We start from the raw sequence: 24,903 nt of genomic DNA on the forward strand, positions 1-24,903 counted from the left end.
GCTTTTAATACTGGGGATGCTATTGGGTGATATTTATTATTTGACATACCTTGTTCAGTAAAAACTCAAATGGATCACCTTCCATACTTCTCCCTACCCAAATGTTAAAAAAAGATATTCCTTACTTTTACACTATTCCGAATATAAAATCAACACAATCTTACCTTTAAAACTGTTTACATTCCACATACACCTAAGTCCATACCTTTTTTGGCATCTCAAATGTTTCTTCTTTTGGCATCTCAACAGTTTCTTCATCTGGGGATGCTCACAGTATCAGTCATTCTCAATCAGCAGCACACACACCAAAGTTTTCAAAAATAATCAGCAGCACAACTGTATATCAAGAAAAACTCCACACCAGTGGTTTGCCCACATCACTTGGCAATGTCCCTTTAATATTAATACACAGAGAAGTAAAATTTTTTCATAAATTTGTTCAAGTATGTGGAACATGTAAAATGCATAAGAATCAATATGGACTTCATTAATGTTATATTTATTTATTTTCCAGCTTCATACAAACTGGATGTAGAAGCATAAACATAGTACATTTCTACCATTTTCAACAAAAATATAACCAATATGTACAATTATTGTATTAAAAATACAAAAGGATACAGACTCCACCAATGTCTTTCTAAAAGACATACAGGTACAAGTAGTATCAAAAGTATGAGGAAATCACCAGTTAATTGTACATTCTGCACTTGACATCACAGAGCGAACTGAGATTAGCAGTCCTATGGTCTACAATTACTTAATGCTTATATAACATTTGTGCAACTTGTGATAGAGCTAGGATTTTGTATTTCTATATGCACATGAGGTCCATAGCCTTGAGAATAAAACTGGCAAATAATGCATATTACATGTAAAATTACAAATGCATAATTGACAATGTTATATATAAGCAAATAGACAAAAGCTATGATTACTGGAGAGAGAATTAAATAAAGCACTGACATTTGTTTGATACAGTGAAAAAACACTGCAATTTGATCTTTAAAAGTTGAAGCTATTTACGTTTATCTACTGATCAATATGATCAGCTGAGTTCAATGGAAAAACAAAAAAATCCAAGACCAGCAGTTCCTCACATTTGAGTACTACTCGGATTGGCAGCCTTCACTTCTCCGGAGTCTGTGCAAAAACAACACAAAAATAGAGGGGAGGGTAATTTCAGTCATTATAGGGTTAATAGCAGCTGTGAGCAGGTGGTTGCTACACATTGGCCTTCTCTACACATGCAGTGTTCCATGAAGCCATTAACAGTTGTGACTATTTCTGCATTGCAAAGGCTTGCAAATCTAACTGTGTTATCTTTATTTTTTTTACTTAAAGGCTCGATTATCCCCTAATGTCGAAGTCAATAGATGGAGATTATTAGATCAGTGTTAACAGCTGACAGGAGCTGTGCCATCCCAACTTGCCTTCACTGCAGTGTTATCCAGTTAACTTTTATTTTAATATAACTACTATATAGTTTAAAAATAAAAAGCATATAACTTAACAGTGGGGTTGCCATTTGTCTTATTACAATGGGACACTTTTTTAGCATGCCATCCTGTATTCCACAAAGCACAGGTATGAAACACACCGTGTCCTCTTGATCACTGACCAGTTGTGAGCACTGTGTTTCTGCATTTACACCAGACCCAGATGAGGATGCTGTTAACACTAACATTTACAAACTCGTGAAGATTCCAGGGTGGGGCACATTAAGAGCAAAGCCAGGTAGTCAAGAAAAGGCTGCCATCCTGCAACCTCTGCCTTCCCTTCTGCCCTGCTCAGCCATGTGATAGCAATATTCTTCCAGGAGCTCAGGCTGGCAACCCTACTTACAGGTGTGAAATAATACTGTAATTACTATTCAGATGCACTATTTGATCTCCCAAACACAAACATACAAAATTGTAACAAAGGCATTGTAAACAAGCAAATAAGCACTGCCTCCTTGAAGGATCTCAAAGTAATTTTCTCTTTGTAGGTTAAAGGCCAAACGTAATTTGACAACTAACTTATTATCCCAATGAGACTAAGTGCTAGGATTGTGATTAAAATCTAAAAGGAAGATTTAAAAAAACCCTTCCAGGCATTGGGAAGTGCAGCCAGAGTTAATCATCCTGATGTGATGATCTTGGAATTTGGAATGATACTGTGTGATGTGGCAGACAGCAACAGTGGTAGCTTGGAGATTGCTGCACTGTGCATTTCAAGCAACACAGTTTGAAAAGTGCCAGGGCGATTTCTTCACAGTATTTCACATGCAAGGGGAGAGGGGACAGAAGGGGGAGGGGCAGAGGAAGAAGCCCCATGCTGCTTTAAGGCAGGGAAGGAGGCAAATAGGTCCACCATCCTTTAATCATAGTTCCAAGGCTCCTATTCTAGGGACGTCTTCTTGTGCTCTCCTTTAAGGTGGCTCACTCTGGATCCAGAAAAGCCCAAGTCTTAGACAGCAGAGACTTGTTCATCTTCTGCAAACATAAGAGGATAAGGGAAAGTAGAATTTAGTTCATAAAGAACAAGATTGCTACTGAATGAAACAAGCTGTGCATACAACAACAACTGTGTGTATTGTGTTCATGTGTTCTGTATTTCATTATATAAGTATATATACTTTAAAACAATCTAAATTTCACTACATTTCAGGTCTCATGAGACATATTCCTTTGGAATTTTTATCTTCAAGAAAAAAGGACAATTGCTTTAACTGAGCTAGATGCAGTTATTCATCCCGAGGAGCAGAACAGGTACTCCTAGATATCTAATAGCTTCAGAATGGCATCTGACATTTTTTCCCTAAATGTATCTTCAATTTAGTCATCATTAGTAGAAACAATTAAAATTCTCTGTCATGGTAACTCTCAAAGTTTGAGGCAATTCAGTTAAGGATTGTTTTCCCATCATGTTCAACTGCAAAGTTCATCCTGCCCCTAAAACCTTAGTAACTAAGCAGTTAGACAGAGAAGGGGAATGCTAGTCTATCATTAAGCAAAACAAATTATTCAAGTGAGCATGACCCTGCCTAAATTTTGAGGACCTAAAGCTGCAATCCAGCTACACTTGCTCTCCATGGAAAAACATCACAGTTGAGCTAAAGCATGAAGATGTAGACACATTTGTAAGACCACCAAGGTAGCGAGGCAGCAGTGGCCTCATCATGTGAAATGGAGTGGGAGACTCAGTGTTCACAGTGTCAAGAGCTTCAGGTAGAATGTGAGCAACTATCCAAATAAACCTGAGCAACAGTGCTCTATGGGGTAGATGGGCAAGTGTTCTGTAGACCAGGATACTTTTTTGATCATTAAATACGTGGTTAATGTGGAAAATCATAGCAGGCAGGGCTGTACAAGGTGAACACAGGCACCTCCAGAGAAGCCAACTGCTTGGCTGTTCAAGATTCAAGTGGACCTATGTTCCAAATTTTAAATTGCATTTAGGATGAACTGAATTCCTTCCCTTCCAAAAAAGTTAACAAATAGCAAGTTTTGAAAATGAAATAAAGTTCAAATTATGGCAAGATTTGTGTAATTTGCTTTGGTCTGTGAAAGCACTGACCCATTTCGCATGCAGCACACTCAAAATCTAACAAGTAGAAATTTACCATCTTCCTCTGTGGAAAACCCTTGAGATGGATAGTGAGCAAGACGTGGGTCTGACTCATTTGGTTTATGCCACTGAGGTTTGTTCACGGGCCTGCCAGTTGAGTGGCCGTGCGACTGCTGCTGTGGAGTTGCTGTCCCATGAGTCTCACATGTCCGTGCCACCATTCTAGACCTCTGAAGTGCCACATTGTAGTCTGGAGGCTTCCTGGTGGGATGGGAGCCACCTTCTGCAAACTCAGCAATAGGTATTCCTACATAACCGGGAGGAGTTGGAGGTGGTTCCCGGTATCGACCCTCTTTTCTTGCTGCAGGAAAAACAACAGGTGATTGTTAGAGACAGGATGAGGAACATGCTCAAAGGAAAATAGACAATTAAAAGCTAAATAAATATCAACCAACTCAACAGCCCAGGAACAGAAACTCTGAATGACAAAGGTTAACTATCATATGCTAGACAACAAGCTTGTGGAAAATAAATCAGTCAAGAAAGTACAGAATATACAACATACACAGGATATAGCTATTCTTCCAGCAGTGAAGCATTAGTCTAACAAAAATCATCAAGTTTCATAGGGAATTTGTTCAAACTTCACAACTGAAGCTGTTCCATCAATTGTATATAATAAAATGTACAGTGATCAAAGCAACATAGAAGACTCAGGAGTCCACAGAAATAATAAATATCAGGAATTTTGGCATCTCTCCACATGCATGATTAACTTAATTCTGGAGATGGATTAAAATTTTAGTCTATAAAAACTTGCATCCAAGAGCTCATCTCTTTTGTTTTTAGCATCTTGGAGGGGAAACAAGAAATACATCCGATACATTATGTTCTTCCTACAAATCTTACTACTTAATGAGGCATAAGCTACAACTCTAGGAGGTCAGGAAGAGAAGTGGGCTTCATCATTATACTATTTGCATGCACTGCTGCCTGCAGCTCCTACGGTTGTATTCTCTGCAAAATCAAAATTGAAAGTATTCCCATAAGAACAATGACTGAATATTATTTTATCTAGGAGATGGAAAGACCACTACCTAGCCTGTGGATCTCACTGAGATGTAACTGTTTACCTGAACAAGGCTTAACTCAGGGCTTACTGAGAAGCCCTCTCAGAGAGAACTTTAAGTGAAAAAATATCAGTTAAGAATACTAAGCGTCTGCCAGGACACACAATAGATAGGCAAGAGTCTCTGTTTCAAAGTACTTAGAGAAGTCAGCTGGGACTCTGATACTGAACACTTATTGTGGGCCCAGCCTTTTAATATATGACCACTTCAATGACAAGCCTTACAAATACAGCAGGAAAAACCACTGACACAGACAATTTACTTTGCACAGCTTGTCATACACTGTATATTCTTGCATAAGTGCTGATGACAACACCACCCTGCATCAGGCAGGATGATTTGACTGAAAGGGCACCACAAGCTTAAAATGGACTGGTGCTACTTGGATGCAAGTTTTTATAGACTAAAAATAAATCCTTGGTATTACAACAAAACCAAACATTTTCCAATAGGGTAAGTATTTTTCTTGGAAAAACTGTTTAACTGAGCAAAGCAGCATGAAGAAATTTCTGAGAAACTTTATTCAAAGATTTCTGAAAATAAGAAGTTCTATAGAAAAATTCTATTGTAGAGAAATCCTTTTGAAATACTGCAAGATATCAATTAAGTACAAAAGAACTATATACACCAGCAGGTTCTCTGGGATAGTGATACACAGAGTTACATTTGCAGGACAGTTAGTTAATAGTAGTGAAGGGCATGGAATTGTGTTGGTTTGAATTTTCAGGTGTCTTTAATGTACTTTCAAGTCTATAAAAATGTAGTGGAAAGCACTGCCTTGAGAGGCAAGTTTGGAAAGACACCTGTTACACATTCTGGAGGAAACCAAGGGTATCAAAGAGTAAAATTGGAAATTGGCATGAATCCATACACCTTCTTCCTCTTGATAGCCCAGGGATTTAGACCTGCACCCAAGCTTTGAGGCAAAAGGCCACTGCTAAGCAATATACTCAGGCAGAAAATGGAAAAGCTGTTTATCACAGCGGTCTCAGCATGACCTCAATCTGGCAGACATTCAGCTGTGTCAGCAAAAAATGGCTTTTAGATAGTTCTTAATGTTAACCTGACAAAAGGCAAAGTGAGGGGGAATGAAAGGAAGAAAAGAGACAAAAATTCAGAGGTATTGGATGGCCCACAGATTAGGATGCGTAGAAGGAACAATATGATAAAAATGTTAAGCTCTGCCAAAGACACCTTCATACTAATTTATACATTATCTGATCTTTCCATTATTGAATGCACAGAAAATATTTCAGGTCTAACTTCTTTGAAACCTCTTCAGTTTCAGCAGTCCAAAGAAACATTTCAGTTGGTATTTAAGCACAAAGGGATCCCATTTCAGAAGTAAGGAATATTCACAGTTATCAGACAAGTCATACAAAGGCATAAAGTAAAACAGTTCTATAAAAATCAGGCCACATTTACTAAGACTTCTAAATATAGCCTTATGGAGCCTTACTGTGATGAGAAATTCAAATTTCAGAACTGACATCTAAATACATCAACATTTCAAAATACTGCCCAGCAGTTGAGCTAGTTTTTTGATGTATGGCAGGCTCTCTTGAAACACAAAGGCACTGCCAGAACTGAGAATCAACAATAAATTATATTTTCTTTTCCCTAGCAATAAATGCTTAGTTAAAGGGAAAAATTTAAGAGAGACTACAAAATGTTCAGTTTTGCTTTAAAAATTAAAAAATAAAAATTAAAAACAGACAAAAGAAATGCAGAACAATATGAGAAAACTTAAGCAAATGAATTAAAATACTTCATGGCAAACAAAACTTAACTTACCAACAAGCCCCTTGGTACTACTTGATGCTGCTGCTGTGTGGGCAGGGACAGGAGCTGGCTTTGTCTCCTCTGCTGGTACAGATGTTATGCTACTGGTTTCAGCTTCAATTGAAACATCCTTCCCACCCCTCCGCTTTATGGTACCTGTATCACCCTCGGAGTCCTCTCCCCAGTATCCTGTGGAAGATGCCCAGCTTGCTCTGGACTGTGCTTGATCAAGGCCCTCCCTACCTTGACTTTGCCTGCCATACTTTGTGCCATGGTCAGGGAACATCAGCTGGTCCATGTGGCTGCCTGAGGCCCACAGTCCTGCCCCATCGCCTGAACTATCAAAATGAGCGTGTCCGAAAGACAGTGTCTCCCAGCTCCTCTGGTGCTGGATAGTCTGGATGTTGTCATGGGAGCCACTCGAGCAAGAAGTCCAGCTCCCACGGCCGCTGTCAGCTGCGTCGAGCGAAGCTCTGTCCCCCTGGTCCTGTGACAGCTCTTCTGTACTAGGAGAAGAAAGTACAGTTGCTCCAGCATACAGGCCTCTGGTCTCTGACAGCGGTGCATATGAGCTGGATACACATTGATGAGGGGGACAAAAAATCCAGTGTTGGAATTGGAAATCATGAACAGGATGCACAAAGAAACAAACAAAGAAAAACAAAACACGGTGTGGGGTTGGACTAGGTAACCTTCATTTAAAGATCACTTTCCACCCAAACCATTCTATGATTCTATGATGGAAGATTTTGATGCACTTGATAGCACTTATTGTTTGCATGAATGGCTAATTCAATTTTGAGGATGTAACACTTTTCTTTCAAGTACATCCTCAATAAAACAAAACCAAATACAAACAAACAAACAAAACTGGACAGATAACTTGCTGAAGCCTCACACTTCAGCAGTGTAATTTCAAAAGGTAAAATCTTAACTTCACAACAGCCTTTTAAGACAAGCAAACCACACAGATACACATACAGAGAAACAGACAGGGTTATTCTACTGTTTTCTAGTCATGCTGAACAAATGGTTCAAAAGCTAGGAACAGAATATAACAGGATCTGGCTGATATTCAAGTTTAGATTTCAGATTTTTTTTTCTGCTTAGGAAACTGTGAGAGCTAACTTTTCAACATCTCCTGCAAATGAAAATGTATTTCAACCTTATTTTTGGAAACACCTGCTACCAAATATGTTTTCTGTAGCCTTTAAGTGATTTAGTGAGCCTGACATGATCCCTTACACAGTAGCAGATAAAACCAACAAAGTGTCACTTTTTCTTAGCAGATATCCAGGCTCCTGGGACCTGCTCTTCCAGGGCACCTTCCTATGCAGACTAGATCCCTCTTCTTCCAAATATTTAAGACATCTGAATAAAGAGTTTGCATAGCCTGAGATTCCCAAAGCTGAAGTACAGCAGTTTTGGAACAGGTCTGCCATTCAAAGACCCTGCCGGATTAAAACCCCAGAAACCATTCAGAGGACTGAAGCATTCAAAACAGAAGCCAGAGCTCCAATTATTTTCACACCAAGGCTCACTGCTAGAGATTTAGAGAACTCCTCACAGCACTAGCTTCCCCACCATTACAGAAGTTAATTACCTAGAAAATTACTAGAAAACCAGCAGCGTAATGTGAATTTTAGCTTCCAATTATTGTTGACTAGAAGAGATATTTGGAGTAAAATATTTTGGAGTTAGACAGATATGCACTTTTCCATGAAGCAGACTGGAAAATTACTAGCTATTTCTGTTCTCAGTTTATCTCTGAATAATTGTTTGAATATCTCATCTAATTCAGTTAATTTCCCATGGAGAAAGCAGGGTAGGATACTATTCTGCCGCAAAGTGGATAATCTACAGCACCACTGAAATGCTCAGATGGCAACATCTACTGAGGTGAAGTCTTGCTGCTTAGACCTCATCACTCACTCAGGAGTACAAAACCTTTTCGTGGCAGGAATGGAGCATTATCACAAAATGAAGCACTGAAGTAGTAGTTTTTAAGAGCAGAGGAGAAAAAATATTTGAGAGATACAGGGAAAGTTGGACAAATATACACTCCACATACACACTATATGAAAGTATATTATAAGTAAGCACAAATAAAATTCTTACCCTAAGCTGTATTGATCTGGTTCAATCATGATTCTTCTATCAATCCTTCCCACACCAAGATTTGTCTCCACGATGCTGACAGAATGCCTCTGTCTCCTCTCATCATGCAGGGGGACTGGCATAGAGTCGAAAGAGGAATTGCTGACAATACTAGATCTGGAAGAAATTTCACTGTGACCAGAATCGGAGAAGTTATCCACGGTGCTGCTTGGAGCCAAAGTGTAGCCTGCAAAAGGAACATGGTGTTAATCAGACTCTCCAAGATGCCTGCTCAGTTCTTATGAGGCCACTGGTAATACTGCAAAAAAACTGGCAGTAAAACAAAGCCACCATTACACTTACACAGCACAACAAAAGATAAAGATACACAGCAAAACTGTTTGACACTGTCTTTGGTATCTTAATCAGAGATTAAGGATTGTGGGAATATGTACTAGTCACTTAAGAACCAACTGCTCTCCTTCCCTCTTCTCTGCTCTTCTCTCCTAAATTCTCTTCATATTCATCATCATACTGGTATCCTCACATTATGAAATACTACTTCTCAAAAGCTGGCTGTGCATAAACACTGTCTCCAAGACTAGAAGGAAAGAGATCTCTGGTTGAGATTACTGCTTAAAGTAATCCCAGAGACCCTCCCATTCAGTCTTTTTATTCTGCAAAGCTGCACTTAAGAGATGAATAGATACATGAAGCCCAGATGTCTGGGCTGACTACTTAGCTGATAGAGGGGCAGGTTTTCAAGTTTTCTTTGTGATACTTGGCTCACTAATTAATTCCAAACTCCATATTACAGGAATTATGGTGAAATTTGGAGGTAGGTAGCACTCACATGGTCTGACTGAGATAAAATCTGCAAATCATGTCATAGAACCAAATTCAGCAAATTCAGCTTTTCTTTCAGTATTAAACAAATTGTGCTGAATGTTCTTGCCAGCTAAGTTAAAGATCATTAAACACATCCACAAGTCACCACAGTTTTCATATTCTGCTTTCACTCTAATCCTAAGTGGCAGAATTACTTCAACTGATCTAACCCAATTCACTTGCTGAGAACTAATGCTGGGAATTAATGCTGTCATTTTTATCTGAAAGAACATGTCATTAGCTTCATGTAACCATCAAACCAAGGATTTTTTAAAACCATGTTTATGATTTGCTTTTTGAAGAAATAAAGTGCTGTTCACACTGTGAGTCAAGTATAGAATTCCAATTCCTTTTTCAAAAAATGCATAGGCCTGACCATATTTATATAAGTTCCCTCTTTGGTAATGTAGTATTTGGGAGAAATAATGATGACAGCTTATAAGGACACAAGATGATATATCCTCTACATATTATCCTCCTCCATCTGACCTTAGTAAATAACACTTCAATAGAAGTCACTCCAGCCCCCATGTATATTTTACCATAATGCTCTATTATGTAAGTGTAAACTGAACTTTTATGCTATCCTGAAAAGAGAATAACTTAGAAGTTACATGCAATACCTCTAGCCTATCATATTTCCAAAGTGTGGAAGTGTCTTTAAATTACAGGACAATTTTGTATTTGTCAATTCATTTGTCCTGTATTTTGTCAATTCACAGCCAGAACTACAACACCAGGAAAATAAACCAAAAAAATTAGTTTTTAAAAGTCCTAAATTCACTTTAAAAAATAACTCTGTGAAATTACTTAAAAAGATCTTGGCCAAGAAAGATCCAATGTATAATACCATTTCTCAAAAATTCATACACATGGTTTAAATAATCAGGCTGCTATTAAAATATTCTGTAGTATAAAATATAAATTACAATATTAGATATTCTGATTTGAATTCCAAACACCTTAAGCCTTTCTATCATATGTAGGTCACATCTCATTCAGATACATGACACAGCAAATAATTCCTCTGATAGACCGGTGTGGTCAATGCTGTGCAACGATTTTAAGTTTCAACCTGCACATCCCTTCTCTGAAGGCAGGAAACACTCATCAATGGAATATTTTTTTGTCAGAAGCAGTTGCAGTCAGAGTGACCTGCTGCATCAAATCCTGTATCATGCCAGGCTATCTTTTCTGGCTTTTGATCATCAGAGGGCTTTCAGGTACCCTTGAAATCAGGTTTACAGCTACCTTTCACATATCCCACTCTGCACCACATTTTCTGCCCTCTTGCTGACCGTACATGACAAAAATAGGAACAGCAGAATTAAGTGTCCAAATTCTCTCTCAGAAGCTTCCAAAGTCCATGAGTTTCAAGAAACAGGATAAGAAATATTGAACATCTACTACCTTTCCTTGGAGAGCTCTGTGGTGAAGTAGGAGGAGAAGAGAGCTGCGAAGATGCACTTGAGACAGCGTCTTCAGATTGTTTCTTGTGAGGATCCAAACTTCCTTCTTCTGATAATGAAAGGATTTTCTTTAAAGCTTGTGGGGAGTTAATGCCTTTAGGTGAGAATTAAAATAGGCAGGTGTTAAGTCCAGTATAAATACATACTTATGTTTCACAATACATTTATAGAGCAGACACCCCACAAGAAGAAAAAGCTACGTATTTTTCCTTTATATTTATGAGTTCCTGACACCAGCTTAAATGAAGCAAAATGTTAAAACATATTCCTGTTTAAAATACAGTGCTTTATTTCTGCATATTAGTGCAGATAGTCTTTGATTCTGGCCACTTAAGATAAATACTTTGCCACAGAAAACGTGAAGATGTGATGTTGCAAAATACTGCCTCAACATATAATTGAGGATATGCATAGGAATGGTTACTGAGAAACTTGAACTAAAATTAGCTTAAATACATACACACACCCATCTCACTGGTTAGTGAAGATTTATATAGTAAGGATTCAACTGCTCTCCTGTTTCTTTTCTATTCAGAGTAGCCTAGAAGGTCAAAGGAAGCGGGAAAGAAAATTAATAAGGATTAGGCTTATGAAACAAGGCCATCCTGCAGCTGCCTTTCTCTCTCTCATTTTTGAGAACTATCTCTGCACCAGCTTATTTTGGGAAACTACAGAGTAAAAACATCCTGAAGATGATGTATGATGTAAAGATCTAGGACATCAGGAATAGCTTTTCCCAGACCACATTTATTCATCTTTCCCTTCCCCTCCCTTCAAAGATCCACCCTGGGACAGTCTTATAAGTGAAGACACAGTTTCTCTGACAGTTTTGCCAATGTTTGTGGTAGAGGTTATTTCCAAGCATTCATGGACTTTTATCTTTGATCTGTTGGATCACAATCCTGCTATCAATAATTCACAGCTGCCTGATCATCCTAACCTAGTCAGTTTTCAGAAACTTTGCCACTATGAGCAAAAAATTGCAGCCTATGAAGCTTCAAAGTCCTTTCAAGATTAAAATTTAATGGTAAAATCAACAAGATCTAGATGAATATTGAATTGTTTCTTGTTCATTTTGCTGCTTCTGATGCTTTCTTGCAGTCTAAGCAGTGCATGAGGAAAACCAATAAAAAGTGAAATCAGAATTAAGTTCTTGTGCAATAACCATCATGAAAAAGGAAGGGCAAGTTATGCTACATATACTTCCTAGGGATTATGGGAACAGTATTACCATACTTGTGATTTAAAGAGTTCATCAATAGTGCATATAGGTTTTGTACACATGTTGCGACACAGATTTGGAAATCAGAAAAAGTTCCTACAGTCTGGTGCCTTTCTGTAGAATATGAAGGCAACAACAACTGTGTAACCAACAATAAAAAAGCAGAAGGGAGTAGAAGCCAAAGGGACAACTGTCAATGTGAAAGTTCAGATCCACATTTCTAACAGGACTGCCAGTTCAAGCAGGCCTCAATTTCACCTTAAAAATTTAACTTATGAAGAGACACCAAAACTTCTGAGGCATCTCAAGAACTCCAGGTCCTCAGTTCCTCTAGAAAAGTTAAGGCAAGATCCCAAAGCAAAGAGGGAGAAACATGTATTCTTCCTAGCTGCTAGTAATAGGTAAATACTTACACTGGTTAAATTGACAGGATCCTTTCCCTAGATTCCTTTCTTTCCATTTCTAGAGAAGAGAACTATGCCCAGTCACTACATGAACAGATATAACCTGCATATCATGGTACCAGAAATGGAAGTCAGAACCGTATTTGATTAAAAATGTCTTCCCGACATAGGCAAACAAACTTCAGAAAATTAAACCAAGTTCTCCCTTGTTCCACCTACCGAATGGTGGCAGGTCTTTGACTGGCACCTTCTTGCGAGAGGGGTAAAGAGACACGGCTGGGACCTGCAGTGCTTGGTTTACTTTGTGCTGCTGCTGCACTTTCTGCTGGATGCCTGCCCGGGGAGCCACTGGTGACGTTTCAGATTTCCCAGATCGCTTGTCTCCCGTATTCTTCGGCACTTTGGAAGAAAGGGGACAAAACACTGAATGACTGCTAGCCAAGGACACAGTGGTATTTTAGTCTGAGCAGTGCAAAGCCCTCTGATTAACAATTAAAAGATGCTCAAATACTTGTCCAATTAATACAGCACGATATCTTTAGATAGAAAAGATGAAGAGGAAAAGAGAGGGATATGTAACTCCATTTAAAAGATGTACATTATCAATTATCAATGAATGTTTTCTTTCTCAAAATAAAGCTCTGATAAATAACCACTGTTACAAAAAATATGACCAGAAGTTATACTGGGCTATCATAAGGACTACAACTGATTCAGAGCAGACATATAATTACTTTTTTTTGCTACCCTGCAGGACAGGAAGGGCACAACATACAACATTTCTTAAAATCAAAACAAAATGGATATCCAGGATAAATTTCCCCTCTGCTGCCCCAGGTACAGCCCTCCTGGTATCTCTGAAACACCTGGACATAAGAAAATCCCCTATTCCCTCAGAATAACCATATTGTTATTCACACTAATAGCCTCAGTATATCAGAAATATAGAAGAACTTTTGACTCCTCTGTACCCTCTGTACATACAAATCTAAAAAGCCACTGTGCTTCATTGTGACATCATCTTAAAGCCTTATCACCTATTACTATGTCTCTATCCTGTTATCCTGTTAATCCACAAGATTATTTCCTTAGGATTCATAGATGCTTAGTACTTGAAAATGACTAGATAAATAATTTTCAACTTTATTGTCTAGTTACTGTTCACAATTGATTCACTGGACTAGAAACAGATTTATATTGAACAGTTTTCTTGAAATCCCCAAAAAATGACAATGCTCACATGTGTTTGTGGCTGGCTCACACTGCAGAGAGAGTGTCTGAAGGCTCTCTTCATCCATTTCCAGATCCAAGTTTGAGAGATACTGCTTCACTTTCCGTGCCATCTGAGCATCTTCATAAAGCTTTTTAGCATTAAGAAAGGAACTGCGACGGACCCGCTTTTTATGCCCCCCTGCTTGTGCAACATCCAGCACAGCTGCATTGGCACTGCCCTGGCTGAGAGACCTGGAGTAAAGGGGGCAGAGGGGGAAAGAAAGAGAGCAAAGGAATGACTTAGTCCAACATGATATCACCTGATAAACGTGAAACGTGCAAGAGATTGCATGAATGTCAGTCTATGGTCAAAGCTTACATGCCTCATTCCAGTAAGTCAAACAGCTATAACAGATAGAAAGATGAGGGACAGGAAATCTTTTTACTTGGTTACAGGCACTATTTTAATGGCACAGATATTTTAACCTATTTTGCTCCAGCTAGGCAATTACACTTCACACGTCTAGAAAAGCATTCAAGGTAACTCTCTCACATAAGCCATCTACTGAGAGGACTGGAGCATTAGGAAAAGCTCATGCAGTAAGGCAGTGCTGACAGAAGACTATAGGTGAGGTTTAAATTCAAATACATATAAAGGAGACATTTTGAAAGTCCTCTGTGTTTTAAATCAGACTGTATACAAAATGTACAGCTCAGTTTTACAGAATAGAACTTCTTGGTAGCTTGCAAGACTGAAGAGAATTTTGTGAAATCAAATGATCAGCTAGTTCATGATGAAATAAATGTCATGCACATTTCAATGTATGTATATCTATATGAATGCTATGCATTGATCCTGAATTATTAAGGTAAAAATGATAGCTAATTGTAATATGAAAGTAAGTTAGTGAAGCAGATACTGTAAGTTTTAACTTTTGAATTTGATTGTGATAATTGTTTAATAGGTATAAGGAAATTAACAGCTATTTTCAGCTGTTGCAACCCTGTCATTTTTTAATTTCATTTTGACCAAAAGTCTCTTCCTTCAGCAATTTAAACTAGAGGTGGGAAAAACCACTCCATTTCTACTCCATGACCACTTAAAAATAATTTACAGCTTCTGTGTTTTAATCTCAAATCAAATGTATTGTCAGTAAAAAAGGGATACAAAAGAAAAAAATGTCAAAGCACCAGAAAATTAAAGATAGCAAGTAGGAAAAAATGCAAATGGTAAAGGAAGAATGAATGTCAGTGTGTGTTGTCTCCAACCACTTACCCCAAACTCCTCCATTTCTTCTTCCTGCAAGTGAGAGCCAGGAAGAATAAAGCATGGGTTTAAGAAGAGACAGAGAAAGATCACAAGCTCAGAAAGAAAAAGACCAGACCTTAGGACAAGCAGTTCTGGAAGCCCACAAACATTAAAAAGAGCCTTGACTTGGGCATACAACCAGATATTACAAACTCTTCAAGCTTAAATTAAGAAAAAAGAGTATGCAATAAGCTTGTCAAATATGAAGCCAAAGAGCATTCACTCCATGTTTTCTAACACAAGTAGCTGACACTGCTTCAGATACATTACCACTTCTACTAAATCCAAATTATAAGGCTGACACCCGTTGACATTTCAACTAGACTAATAGATATGTTTTCAAGACAGTTTCTCTCCCTCCCACAGATAAAATCTCATTTTTATGATGTGACCACCAAATACGGAATAGTAAGAAATATTTCAGAATGTATCAGTAACCACAAAATATAATGGTTTCTCCAGTTTTAGACCACCACATCATGCTGGTTAATTGCTAACACAAAAAAATTCATATTGCTCCAATAGAAGGGGCAGTAAAAGTCCCTCTTGCTGCCACCCAGACTTCTCCCAAGCTGGGGAAAGCTCTGCCTGGTACAACACACTTACCTTGTTCTAAACATAAGAGCAGGGTCCATGTTCACGGATGCCATGCGACCCACATGGCGTATCTCCTTCGCAATCATCCGCAGCTTCTCAAAATTCACCAGGCCCTCCACTTTAGAATCATTTCCTACAACCAACAACATCAGTGATTAGGCAAGAAAGTTACTTTTCCTTAGCTAGTAAAAGGTGATATACTTCTGCCTTTACCTTCATGAAGGAATGTAAGGTCTTTTTTGATGACAGGAAACAGGGGGATAATAGGGGGCTGTAAGTTTTGGCTGTTAAGGACGTTACGATATTTTGCCATATTCCTAGATGGATCAAACAAGTCCTGTAGATCTTGAAACAGTTTTTCATACTTGCTTGGAAGTTTTTCCCAAGTAGTTCGGAGCCTCGCAACTGGTGCCAAATTCAGGCCACTTGAAACAAAAGAAGTGCAAAGAAGTTGAAGAACAAGAGAAAGAAACAAAAAATCCTGGAAGAGACCATGTTAAATTTCATATGGTAGAAATACCACATAGCCAGAATACATTAGCACAGCGGTGTCCATAAAATAACAGAAATTTAAAAACTTTTGCCAGGTTGTATTACAGAAGATCATTTTTATAAAAGCTACAAAAACTGGAGATATCTTCATGATGCAACCATAAACAGAAAAAAGTTACACTTGGATGAGTAATTAAACCTTAAAGAGGATATGTATTTGTTACTTAAGAACAGTGTCTGAGTTTGATAAGACTATCATAATCTAAGTACCTCAGGATGATCACTTACTTCCAGATTAACAAACTGGCAGAAAAACTATCTTCCACCAACATGATGATGTTCAGGTGGTGACAGCACACTGACCCACCTTCTTTCTGCAATAATCCTTCTGACTTTGTTCTTTCAGGATGAAATTTTGTAACACTCTCTATACCTGAGATTATTCTCAAGCTGTAGCTGGTGCAAACCCCATTTTTCCACTGGAATGACATTGACTGTCTTGCTGTTAATTTCTACCTGGCGGGACAGTCTGATACCTAGAATCTTTCCCTCACTCAAGTTTTTCCTAGCAGAGAGGCTGCTTTTATTTCTCCTTGAGATTGGCTGAAATAGCTGAACAAAATCTCAATATTTTGATGTCTCAGAGATGCTGACTGATCATCAGCATGGATCCTTGACTTTGGAACTTGCCTCATTTGCTGAATAGTATTCAAACCTACTCGTTTTTTTCCTACTCACAGTAAAAGTGTCACATTCAATCTGTTGTCTGAATGTCAAGATGATGACAAGAGCTTGTGTCAAAGAGTGATAACACTGTCAGTTTACCTCAACTTACTTGAGCTTTTTCATGAGAGAAAATGTAGGGGGATTGTTTGTTTTTGTTTGGGTTTTAAAGAAAGTGTATAAACATAGACATTAGAGTTTTCTCCCTCCCTTCTCATCCCAAAACTAAGAAAGGTTTTCTGAGCTTTTCAGTACATTTTAAAATTCTTATTACAAGATCTTTATTTACAGACTTATAGTAGGGCGTCACAGTCTGTTATTGATTATTTTCAAAGTTCTGTGAAAGAAACTGCTGATACAAAGAAAACAAAATGCAATCTATTATGGCTGAATGAATTTAAGACACTGGGCAGCACAGACAAAAATTAGCTGCTTTGGGGAAATTAGCCCATTCATTTGCAACAATTGCGTGGTTTTCCTGTATATACCTGTTGTTTCTTTTAGTCTTTGTCCTTAAATAAGTGCATTCGTTTCTCTAGCGCCATGTGCACCATGCCACACTGTCTTGAGCAGTAAGTACATAACAGTAGCATTTCAAATAATATTTCAGCAAACATTTCAAATTACAGAAAATGCCCTCCTTAGCAGACTGCCAAGTAAACTGTTGATGTTAGCAGTATAAACTGGTTTACTCTATTAAGTACATTTTTTAAGACTAACATAAGTAAGACTTTGCTTTTTACTTAGAAGTAAAATTATTAGTGGGCAGTACCTAATGATGGCAAACATCGAGTTGAAGTTCTTGCATTCTCTGCAGTGTAGCGCTATCTTAATGAAATGCTTAATGATCTTCATCCTTTTCAGCTGGTTGGTTTCTCTTAGAATCTCAGAAGCCACCCAGAATGTTTCTTGATTTATCACCTCTTCAAACCTTTTTAGATTAGTGCAACCTGTTTTTGATTTGAGTTTAAACAAGTCATCTATGTATTCCGTGGGTTCGATATTACGGAACAGCTCAAAGTTCCTCATGGATAGTTGGGTAGCCACCTCAACAGTACTGAGCTGTAGTAGGGAAATTTGGCTTTCCCTTAGCAACTCTTGAGCATCTTCATCTGAACAAAGAGTTTCTGTTTCCATGTTGTTCTTCAGGTAATACCTGTAAAAACAAAATTCAGAAAAAGACACTAGATACAATACACCCAATTAGTGTTGAGAGTTACAGAAATGATCTAGTTGGAATCTGAGAATAAAATTAACTTCACCAGGCCTAGGTATTAATGAGAAGTTGCATAAACAGCAATGTGTTGCAAAGAAACAGAACATTAAATAATTAAGTAACACTCTTTAACAAGATTTTGACTCGATAAACTGGCACCATCAGCTTTAGCTCAGTCTCCATCTCACCTGCCACTCAGCTGTATCCTGTCAGCAAGCTTGGAGAGCTGATCAGGGAGCCTCCTTTGCTTGATGACACCCTCAGGTGTGACAGAGACCTCACACAGTGAATAGGCATCAGGGGTTGCAGTCAGAGCAAACTCCCTGATGGCCTGGATGACCACTTCCTTTGCTGTGGTGTCCTTGCTGATCATTATGTAGCGACTTTGCTGGTCTGCCTTGAAAACCCGCAGAACTTGGTCTGGTAAGTCTGGGAAAAAATTACAAGCAAGTCACACAATTTAGTAAACAAAGAAAAATAAAAACCCAATGGTATAAGAATGAGCAAGTCACATTGAGTTTAATTATTAGTGTTAACAGTTTTTACTTCAGTGAAAGTCCTGATGAAAAGCTAGCCTCTTACTGATAAAGAATATCTTCAGTAAAAACTAGTTCCATAAACATCCAGGAAAACAATCTAGTTAGGCTATAAATAATACAAAATATTATAATATTTTCAAAGTTTGGACAGACAAACTAATGAGCATGAATATATTGAAATTCAAACCCATTGATCCACTGAACTTTGGTAGTTATCACTGTATTATTAGAAAAAAAAAGATAAATGAAATTATACAGGTGTCCATCACTGGGTTTTTTAACCTCAGGTATTTTTAACTGACAAGTATTTAAAATAATTTAGTTTCTTCCCACTGATAGAAATAAGCTTTTCTAGTTTTGTGAGGCATGACATCTATTAATATGTTTCTTCTTAAAAATAATTAATTTTGTTAGATTTAGCAGTCATACAAGCAAGAAAATATACAGCAACAAGAAGCCGTCTAAATGAAGGCTTCTGAAATTACTATAATGAAAAAATAGTGGAAAAAAACCTGCCAAGTGAAAACATTCACTTTGGTACAACTAGAGGTTTTTTTGACAAGACCTGAATGTGCATAACATGTATTCAAATTACTACAGAAAGATCTATTCAGCAGCAGAAATCTTGTGACAAAAGAGCAGAACTGAACACCTCCCCACTGCTCCTACATGTTTCCAAAATAATAATTTGGAAAGCATTAAGATGAATCTCTCTGATATGAGTTCATTTACATGCCACAAAGGCTTTTTAGACTTAAATATATTATTTTTCAAATTTCATGCAACTAAGCCTGTAACTTTGAAACTCACAGTAGTTTTTTGCAGCTTGAGAAGCACTAATACTAGAACACACTAACACTGTCTGATTACATCATCAGTTACACAAAAAGGATATCATTACAAACCAGCTTTTAGCCCTTCCTAAGCATTTGAGTCAAATGCAGAAATACTTCACAACAAGCAAGCCAATTTTGCCTTTTTCACCAACTCTACACTGACCCATCTTCCTTCAGTAACTAGTTGAAGAAGGATACAGAGCAGGATATCTTCTGAAATATTTTCTACAGTTTTTGACATCTGGAGGAAGGCAGGTGCCAAAGACACAGGGTTTTGGAGATGTTGTTAAAAACCAGACCCTTCTCCAGATCTTGCTGCCTCTTGCTGTTACAGAAATATTTGCCAAAGAAATGCTGTGAAATTGAGAAGCTACTGTAAACAATACCAAGGTGAGAAATTGTTTAACAGTCCCTAGAAGTAAAGTGTTTTGTGCAACAAGAAAATAACCTGCTCTGATGGGTCATTGAAATCAATATGAAGAAATGCAGAGGACAGCAAATAGAGTCCCATCTTTGCAGCGCATTTTAGCACCCAATTTCTCAGGCTGCCTACCTATCAGAGCTGTGAGGAAAAGCTCTACACAGAACACACAGACGTCTGCCAGCAAGTGAAATGATTGCAGCTATAGCAGTGGTAGCAAGTAATTCAGCCCACTAATTTTTAAATAAAACACTTGAAGAGAATAGTAATCACCCCCCTTCACTGGTTTTCAAAAAGGGAAACTGGAGTGGCAGGCTGAAGAATGCAATGCTGTATGATAGGAATCTATTCCCTTAGAAAGACTGTGAGGGGAAAGAAAAAATACCAGTGACTGGCAGTTCATCATTACTCTATTATTTTGACTTCCAATCAAATAGCAAAGGCAGCACAAGAAAAGAGAAATCAAAGTGCTATTGAACATTTAAAAATAAACCTTTAAAAGTATATTTGAGACAGCCTGATCCAATCAGAAGGGAAACTAAAATGACTCCTTGCAGATTTCAAGCTGTTCACACTTTCTTCTCAAAGACTACTCTTCTAAAAGGAGCAAGTTGTTTTATTTTTTATCCTGAGGGATATTTCTCAAAGCCTCAAAGGACAGCTGCTCTACCCATTTCTCTTTCTCCTCCAGTGCATTCAATTTCTTGCAAGCTGCCTCCATGTCCATCTTTAATTTAGACCAAGGTAGCAAAAGGAATTAAAACTGCAGGCTTTAGTTTTTTCAAGTCTTGAAATATATAGAGATATAATTCAACTCTTCTATATACAATGTGGCCATCTCTAAAGTCCTTAAGGTTTATGCTTTTCATTTCAAGCCCCCTTTTCCTTCCTTTCCACTCAGGAAAAAAAATTGCCTTAGAATTACTGTCAAAATATTCAGTGTGTGGACATTCAGGCAAATTTTAGGGAAAAAAAAAAACCAAAACAATGCTTTTTCTTTTTTAATGAGGAAGAAATAAATTTTCTACAGAGACACAGAAAAACTGTTAAAGCACTGGAGCAATGGCATTACATCATATTGATCTCATTTTCTCAATGCAAAATGCAAACAGTTGAACCTTATTCATTTATTAAGCTTCTCTGAACTCCATCTGTAATTGAAAGGTCTTTAGGCCTGCAATGGCTTTCCTTCTCATGGAAGTTTGTCTGAGCTGCTTGAGTCAGCAATGCCCACAGCTCTGGAAATTGGCCACTTGCTGCACTTAGCATTAGCACTTTAATTACCTAGAACTGTCTGGTCTAAGTAAGTGGCAAGCTCGAGAAAGGAATTTTCATCCATTTATAGAAAAAGTCCTGATGAAAAGCTATGCTCTTACTGATAAAGAATAGCTTTAAGGTGCTGGACACTGATCATTGGAGAAAATACAAAAAACTATCCACCTTCCAAGCCTCTCAGGATCAGTCTTAGGCATTGGGGGAAAAATTACAAACCACCTCCTTGCAATCTCCTCCAGCCCTAAAACACCTGTCATGGAGGAATGTTCAATATCACAGTTTCAAGCACAATGGTTGCATCAACTTGGCCAGTGTGTAGGCTGATATTTAAGCAGCATCCCCTTAGCTAATCCTTTAGGTAATGTTTGAAACCCCTCAGTCGTAGGAGGACACTGAATTTTCAGTTCTACTTTTGAGTAATTCTCTAAAGATTAGGCTAAAATAACCAAGTGTCTGCTGAGCTACCATCACGATATCCAGCTCCAGAAGCTATATTTTAATGGCAAAGACTTGGATACTTAACTCAGGAAGGGTTTCCCACTAAGAACCTTCCCGCAGCCAGATAAGAGCCCAAATCCCAACCCTACCAGGAGCTCCAGCTAAACCCTTTTTATAAGATAAGGTTCTCACATTTTTCATAGTCTCCCCCTATTTCTCCCTCATTCACTCCTGTGCTTTGATCCTCTCTAAATGTGTTCATTTTTCATCTATTTCAGAAAGGGATTTTATATTCAAAGAATCTGGCATACAGCTGTAGGGCAAGGTGACTAACAAGAAGCTTTGAAACTCTGTCCCTTACAAATGTAGTACAAATTACAGAAGTCTGTTCAGAAAAAAACTGAAATACAAGTCTTGTGTCCCCTTCCCAATATCCTTTCCCTTTACTGGGAGCTAATTATCTCCTATGCCATTTGAAAATATTGCAGTCTTGAAAACAATGATCCACCAAGGCAAATTATAAAATACCAAGCAAAACAGATTATTACTGACCAAGAATATTCAAGCAGTAAGAAGCACTCTGTATACAGCATACATGAAAAACAGACATCTATTATATGTAGGTAAAGTATATTGTAGCAAATGGAATAAATCCTCACGCATGAATATGTGGCTAATTTGTGTATGACAGCAAACAGTTAATAAAAACTCACATGCTTCTTCAGACTCTACAAATCCACACAGAAAAAAACCCCAAACCTGAACTATGAAAGGAAATTAAAAGGTCAAGAACTACAATAAGAAAAGGATCCTTACCTGGAGTAGTGTTAAAGTCTAAGATGCGGTGATGAGACTGCAGCAGGTCGGGATTACTGGATGACAGGGTTCCACTGACAGGTAAAGCAGGAGGAATGTGCTTTGTTTGCCTCAGTCCTACAATGCTGTCATCCTGAGACTGGCCAATTCCAATGTCACTGCAACCAGAAAGAAATAAAATCAGGACTTACAGACATTCAGAGACTGGCTATACTAGAGGGATTCAGTGATGTCTCTATTGCTACATTTTCATACTTTCAGTTGTTGATACAGAAATTGCTATTTAGAAGTCAAAGTTCTCCAGACAACAGGACTTGCTTTGTGAACAGTCCACTCAGAGTGACTTGATTTGCCTGCTCACACTGCCAGAAGATCCTCACCACTGAGCTCTGAGGAGTTGCTAGGCTCATTTGTTATTGATTTTGGCCAATATGTTTGTTCAAAAGGTGGTACACACTTCATCATTCTTGCACCACCCCATCACCCAAACTTTGAGTAATACTGCTGTCCCCTCAGTGCTGTTTTCAGGCCTGGACTTCACAGATTTTTTACCCCATCACAGACAGGATTTGCAACTATATTTGTAATGTATTGTAACCATACTATATAACATCTTTCAACAGACAGACGAGAGAGGATCATTTGAGATCATTTGCTTTTCCCACATTGTCTCACTTCTCTGAGTTTCTCTTCACTCAGTGTGACTGAAATGAAAGCAGGTAAGGCTAAGCTAAACAGGCACACTAGGGTGCTATAAGTATCCTCTCCAAAGTACCTGACAGCTGTAAATAAAGTATTCTGTGATAAAGGTGAAGTGTTTTATCCATTAAATTGTGTAAGGGAGGGTCCCACAGGAGATCAGTAGTGCTAGATGGATCAGAGACAGAGCTATCATCATGTTATAGTAGGCACTGATTTGCTTATTGCTTTTGAGTTCATAATAACATGAAGCAGAACACCAGCCACAAGATGTAGAGCTGGAGACAGCCATTGAACTTTTCTCTAAATATACATATCAAAACCCTTAATAAAATACTCAGAGGGTGTAAAATGTTGAATAGCAGTCATTATAGAAAGTGAAAAGCATTAAAAATGTAGCAAGTATAGGCAAGGCCTCTCTAAAAGCCAAGCACGTCTAAATCTGTATCTACACATTTAAATAAACCATAAACCAGAATTTAGACTTCATTGCAAATGTTACAACTAAGCCAGTCTAGTAAATTAAATGATGCAACACAAATGACCACTTGTACCCTAATGCTGGGCACTTAAGCCTTCGTCTCCATCCATCCTTGGAAAACCTAAACAGAAGTAATAGAAGCTAGATAATTACCCTGATAGCTGTTACAGCAGCAATATCCTTTTGTGTTTACTGATGAATAACTCTACACTGTGCACTCTTGTACCACTTCTTTAAGTGCTATGAATTGAACAGTAGTCTGGAAAGCTAGAACAGTATCTGCGCACTAAAGACACATTTTTAATGACATGGACACAACTGCTTTTGAGAAGGCAATGCATGGTATCTCTCTGTGTTGTGTTTGGGTTTTCTTACTGTTTTCCTTCTAAAAAACAGATAACTCTGTATTACCAGAACACTTTTATGAATTGTAAACCTCAAGCCATGAGAGTGACAGAAACACTCAAGTCCATTGGAAACAGATATAGGATTCTCTCTTAATCAGAAGTTAAGGTGAATCTGAACATTTGTATTTTTGCACTTCCATCAAGCACAAAATACCGTGACAAGCAGTGATAACCTACTCAGCCCACAGCACCTTCCTGCTAAGCCACAAGCAAATAAGTCTTTCACTACAACCAAAAGAGTTGCTAGCAATCAATATCAGGTCCTTCAAGCAGGAACCACTCCACATTTGAAAAAAAGAAAGTAAACAAAAAACCCTGCAGCCCTAGTACCTCAAAATGTTTTCTGGTGGTTCTAAACTACTACATACCAGATTTCATAAATACTGCCAACAACAGTATTTTCTCTAAATTCAAATCAAATTAAGACAGCGGGAATCTTATATTAATTGTTTCACTTGCATTATGCATTCCTTTTGCAGTTTGCCAGTTTATATAATCTTATATCTATTCTGTATGCTATGACTGAGGCAGCTTCAGTAAAGTGGATCAACTCCAAAAATGTTACGTTTAAAAGTAAAAAAGTGTTTAAAATTGTGCTTGAGTTTAAGTCTTCATATAAGAAATTGGAAATCATTTACTTTACACTCAGTTTACTCCATTTTTAAAACTTAAATTAGAAAATGAGTTCTAACTTATGCAAATAAGTAATGAAGTCTAGAAATATCAGATAAAAAGAGCAACACTAAAAAAATCCAGGTCCCATGAAGATCTACTGTTAGGTAAAATATTTTTATTATGCCAATGAAAGAAGATTGTGATTTTAAGGAAGCAGCATTTATATTGCTTCCTGTATGCATCTGCCATGCAGGGAGACAGCACATTAAATAAAAAATAACTC

General features: G+C 37.9%; 1 protein-coding gene across 9 annotated transcripts in view; it reads right to left on the reverse strand.

Annotated features, from left to right (window-relative positions):
• Nucleotides 1-377: 377 nt before the first annotated feature.
• RAPGEF2 (Rap guanine nucleotide exchange factor 2) overlaps nucleotides 378-24,903 on the reverse strand; it is a 127,486-nt gene continuing 102,960 nt past the window's right edge. For 6 of the 9 annotated variants that reach the window (XM_031062355.1, XM_031062221.1, XM_031062184.1 and 3 more), the window contains 13 exons: nucleotides 22,419-22,576; nucleotides 18,282-18,522; nucleotides 17,650-18,033; nucleotides 15,876-16,087; nucleotides 15,672-15,795; nucleotides 15,033-15,056; nucleotides 13,785-14,008; nucleotides 12,764-12,943; nucleotides 10,860-11,012; nucleotides 8,583-8,808; nucleotides 6,477-7,036; nucleotides 3,608-3,913; nucleotides 378-2,477 (listed from right to left, as the gene is read on the reverse strand). In XM_031062355.1, the coding sequence (XP_030918215.1) occupies nucleotides 2,452-2,477; nucleotides 3,608-3,913; nucleotides 6,477-7,036; nucleotides 8,583-8,808; nucleotides 10,860-11,012; nucleotides 12,764-12,943; nucleotides 13,785-14,008; nucleotides 15,033-15,056; nucleotides 15,672-15,795; nucleotides 15,876-16,087; nucleotides 17,650-18,033; nucleotides 18,282-18,522; nucleotides 22,419-22,576 (2,818 nt within the window). In that variant the 3' untranslated portion in view covers nucleotides 378-2,451. Of the gene's footprint in view, nucleotides 2,478-3,607; nucleotides 3,914-6,476; nucleotides 7,037-8,582; nucleotides 8,809-10,859; nucleotides 11,013-12,763; nucleotides 12,944-13,784; nucleotides 14,009-15,032; nucleotides 15,057-15,671; nucleotides 15,796-15,875; nucleotides 16,088-17,649; nucleotides 18,034-18,281; nucleotides 18,523-22,418; nucleotides 22,577-24,903 lie in introns of those variants that run through there. The other 3 variants (XM_031062319.1, XM_031062273.1, XR_004082418.1) reach the window with 3 other exon arrangements.

This window comes from Geospiza fortis, unplaced genomic scaffold, assembly GCF_000277835.1.
Source record: "Geospiza fortis unplaced genomic scaffold, GeoFor_1.0 scaffold40, whole genome shotgun sequence".
NCBI classification, from domain to species: domain Eukaryota; kingdom Metazoa; phylum Chordata; class Aves; order Passeriformes; family Thraupidae; genus Geospiza; species Geospiza fortis.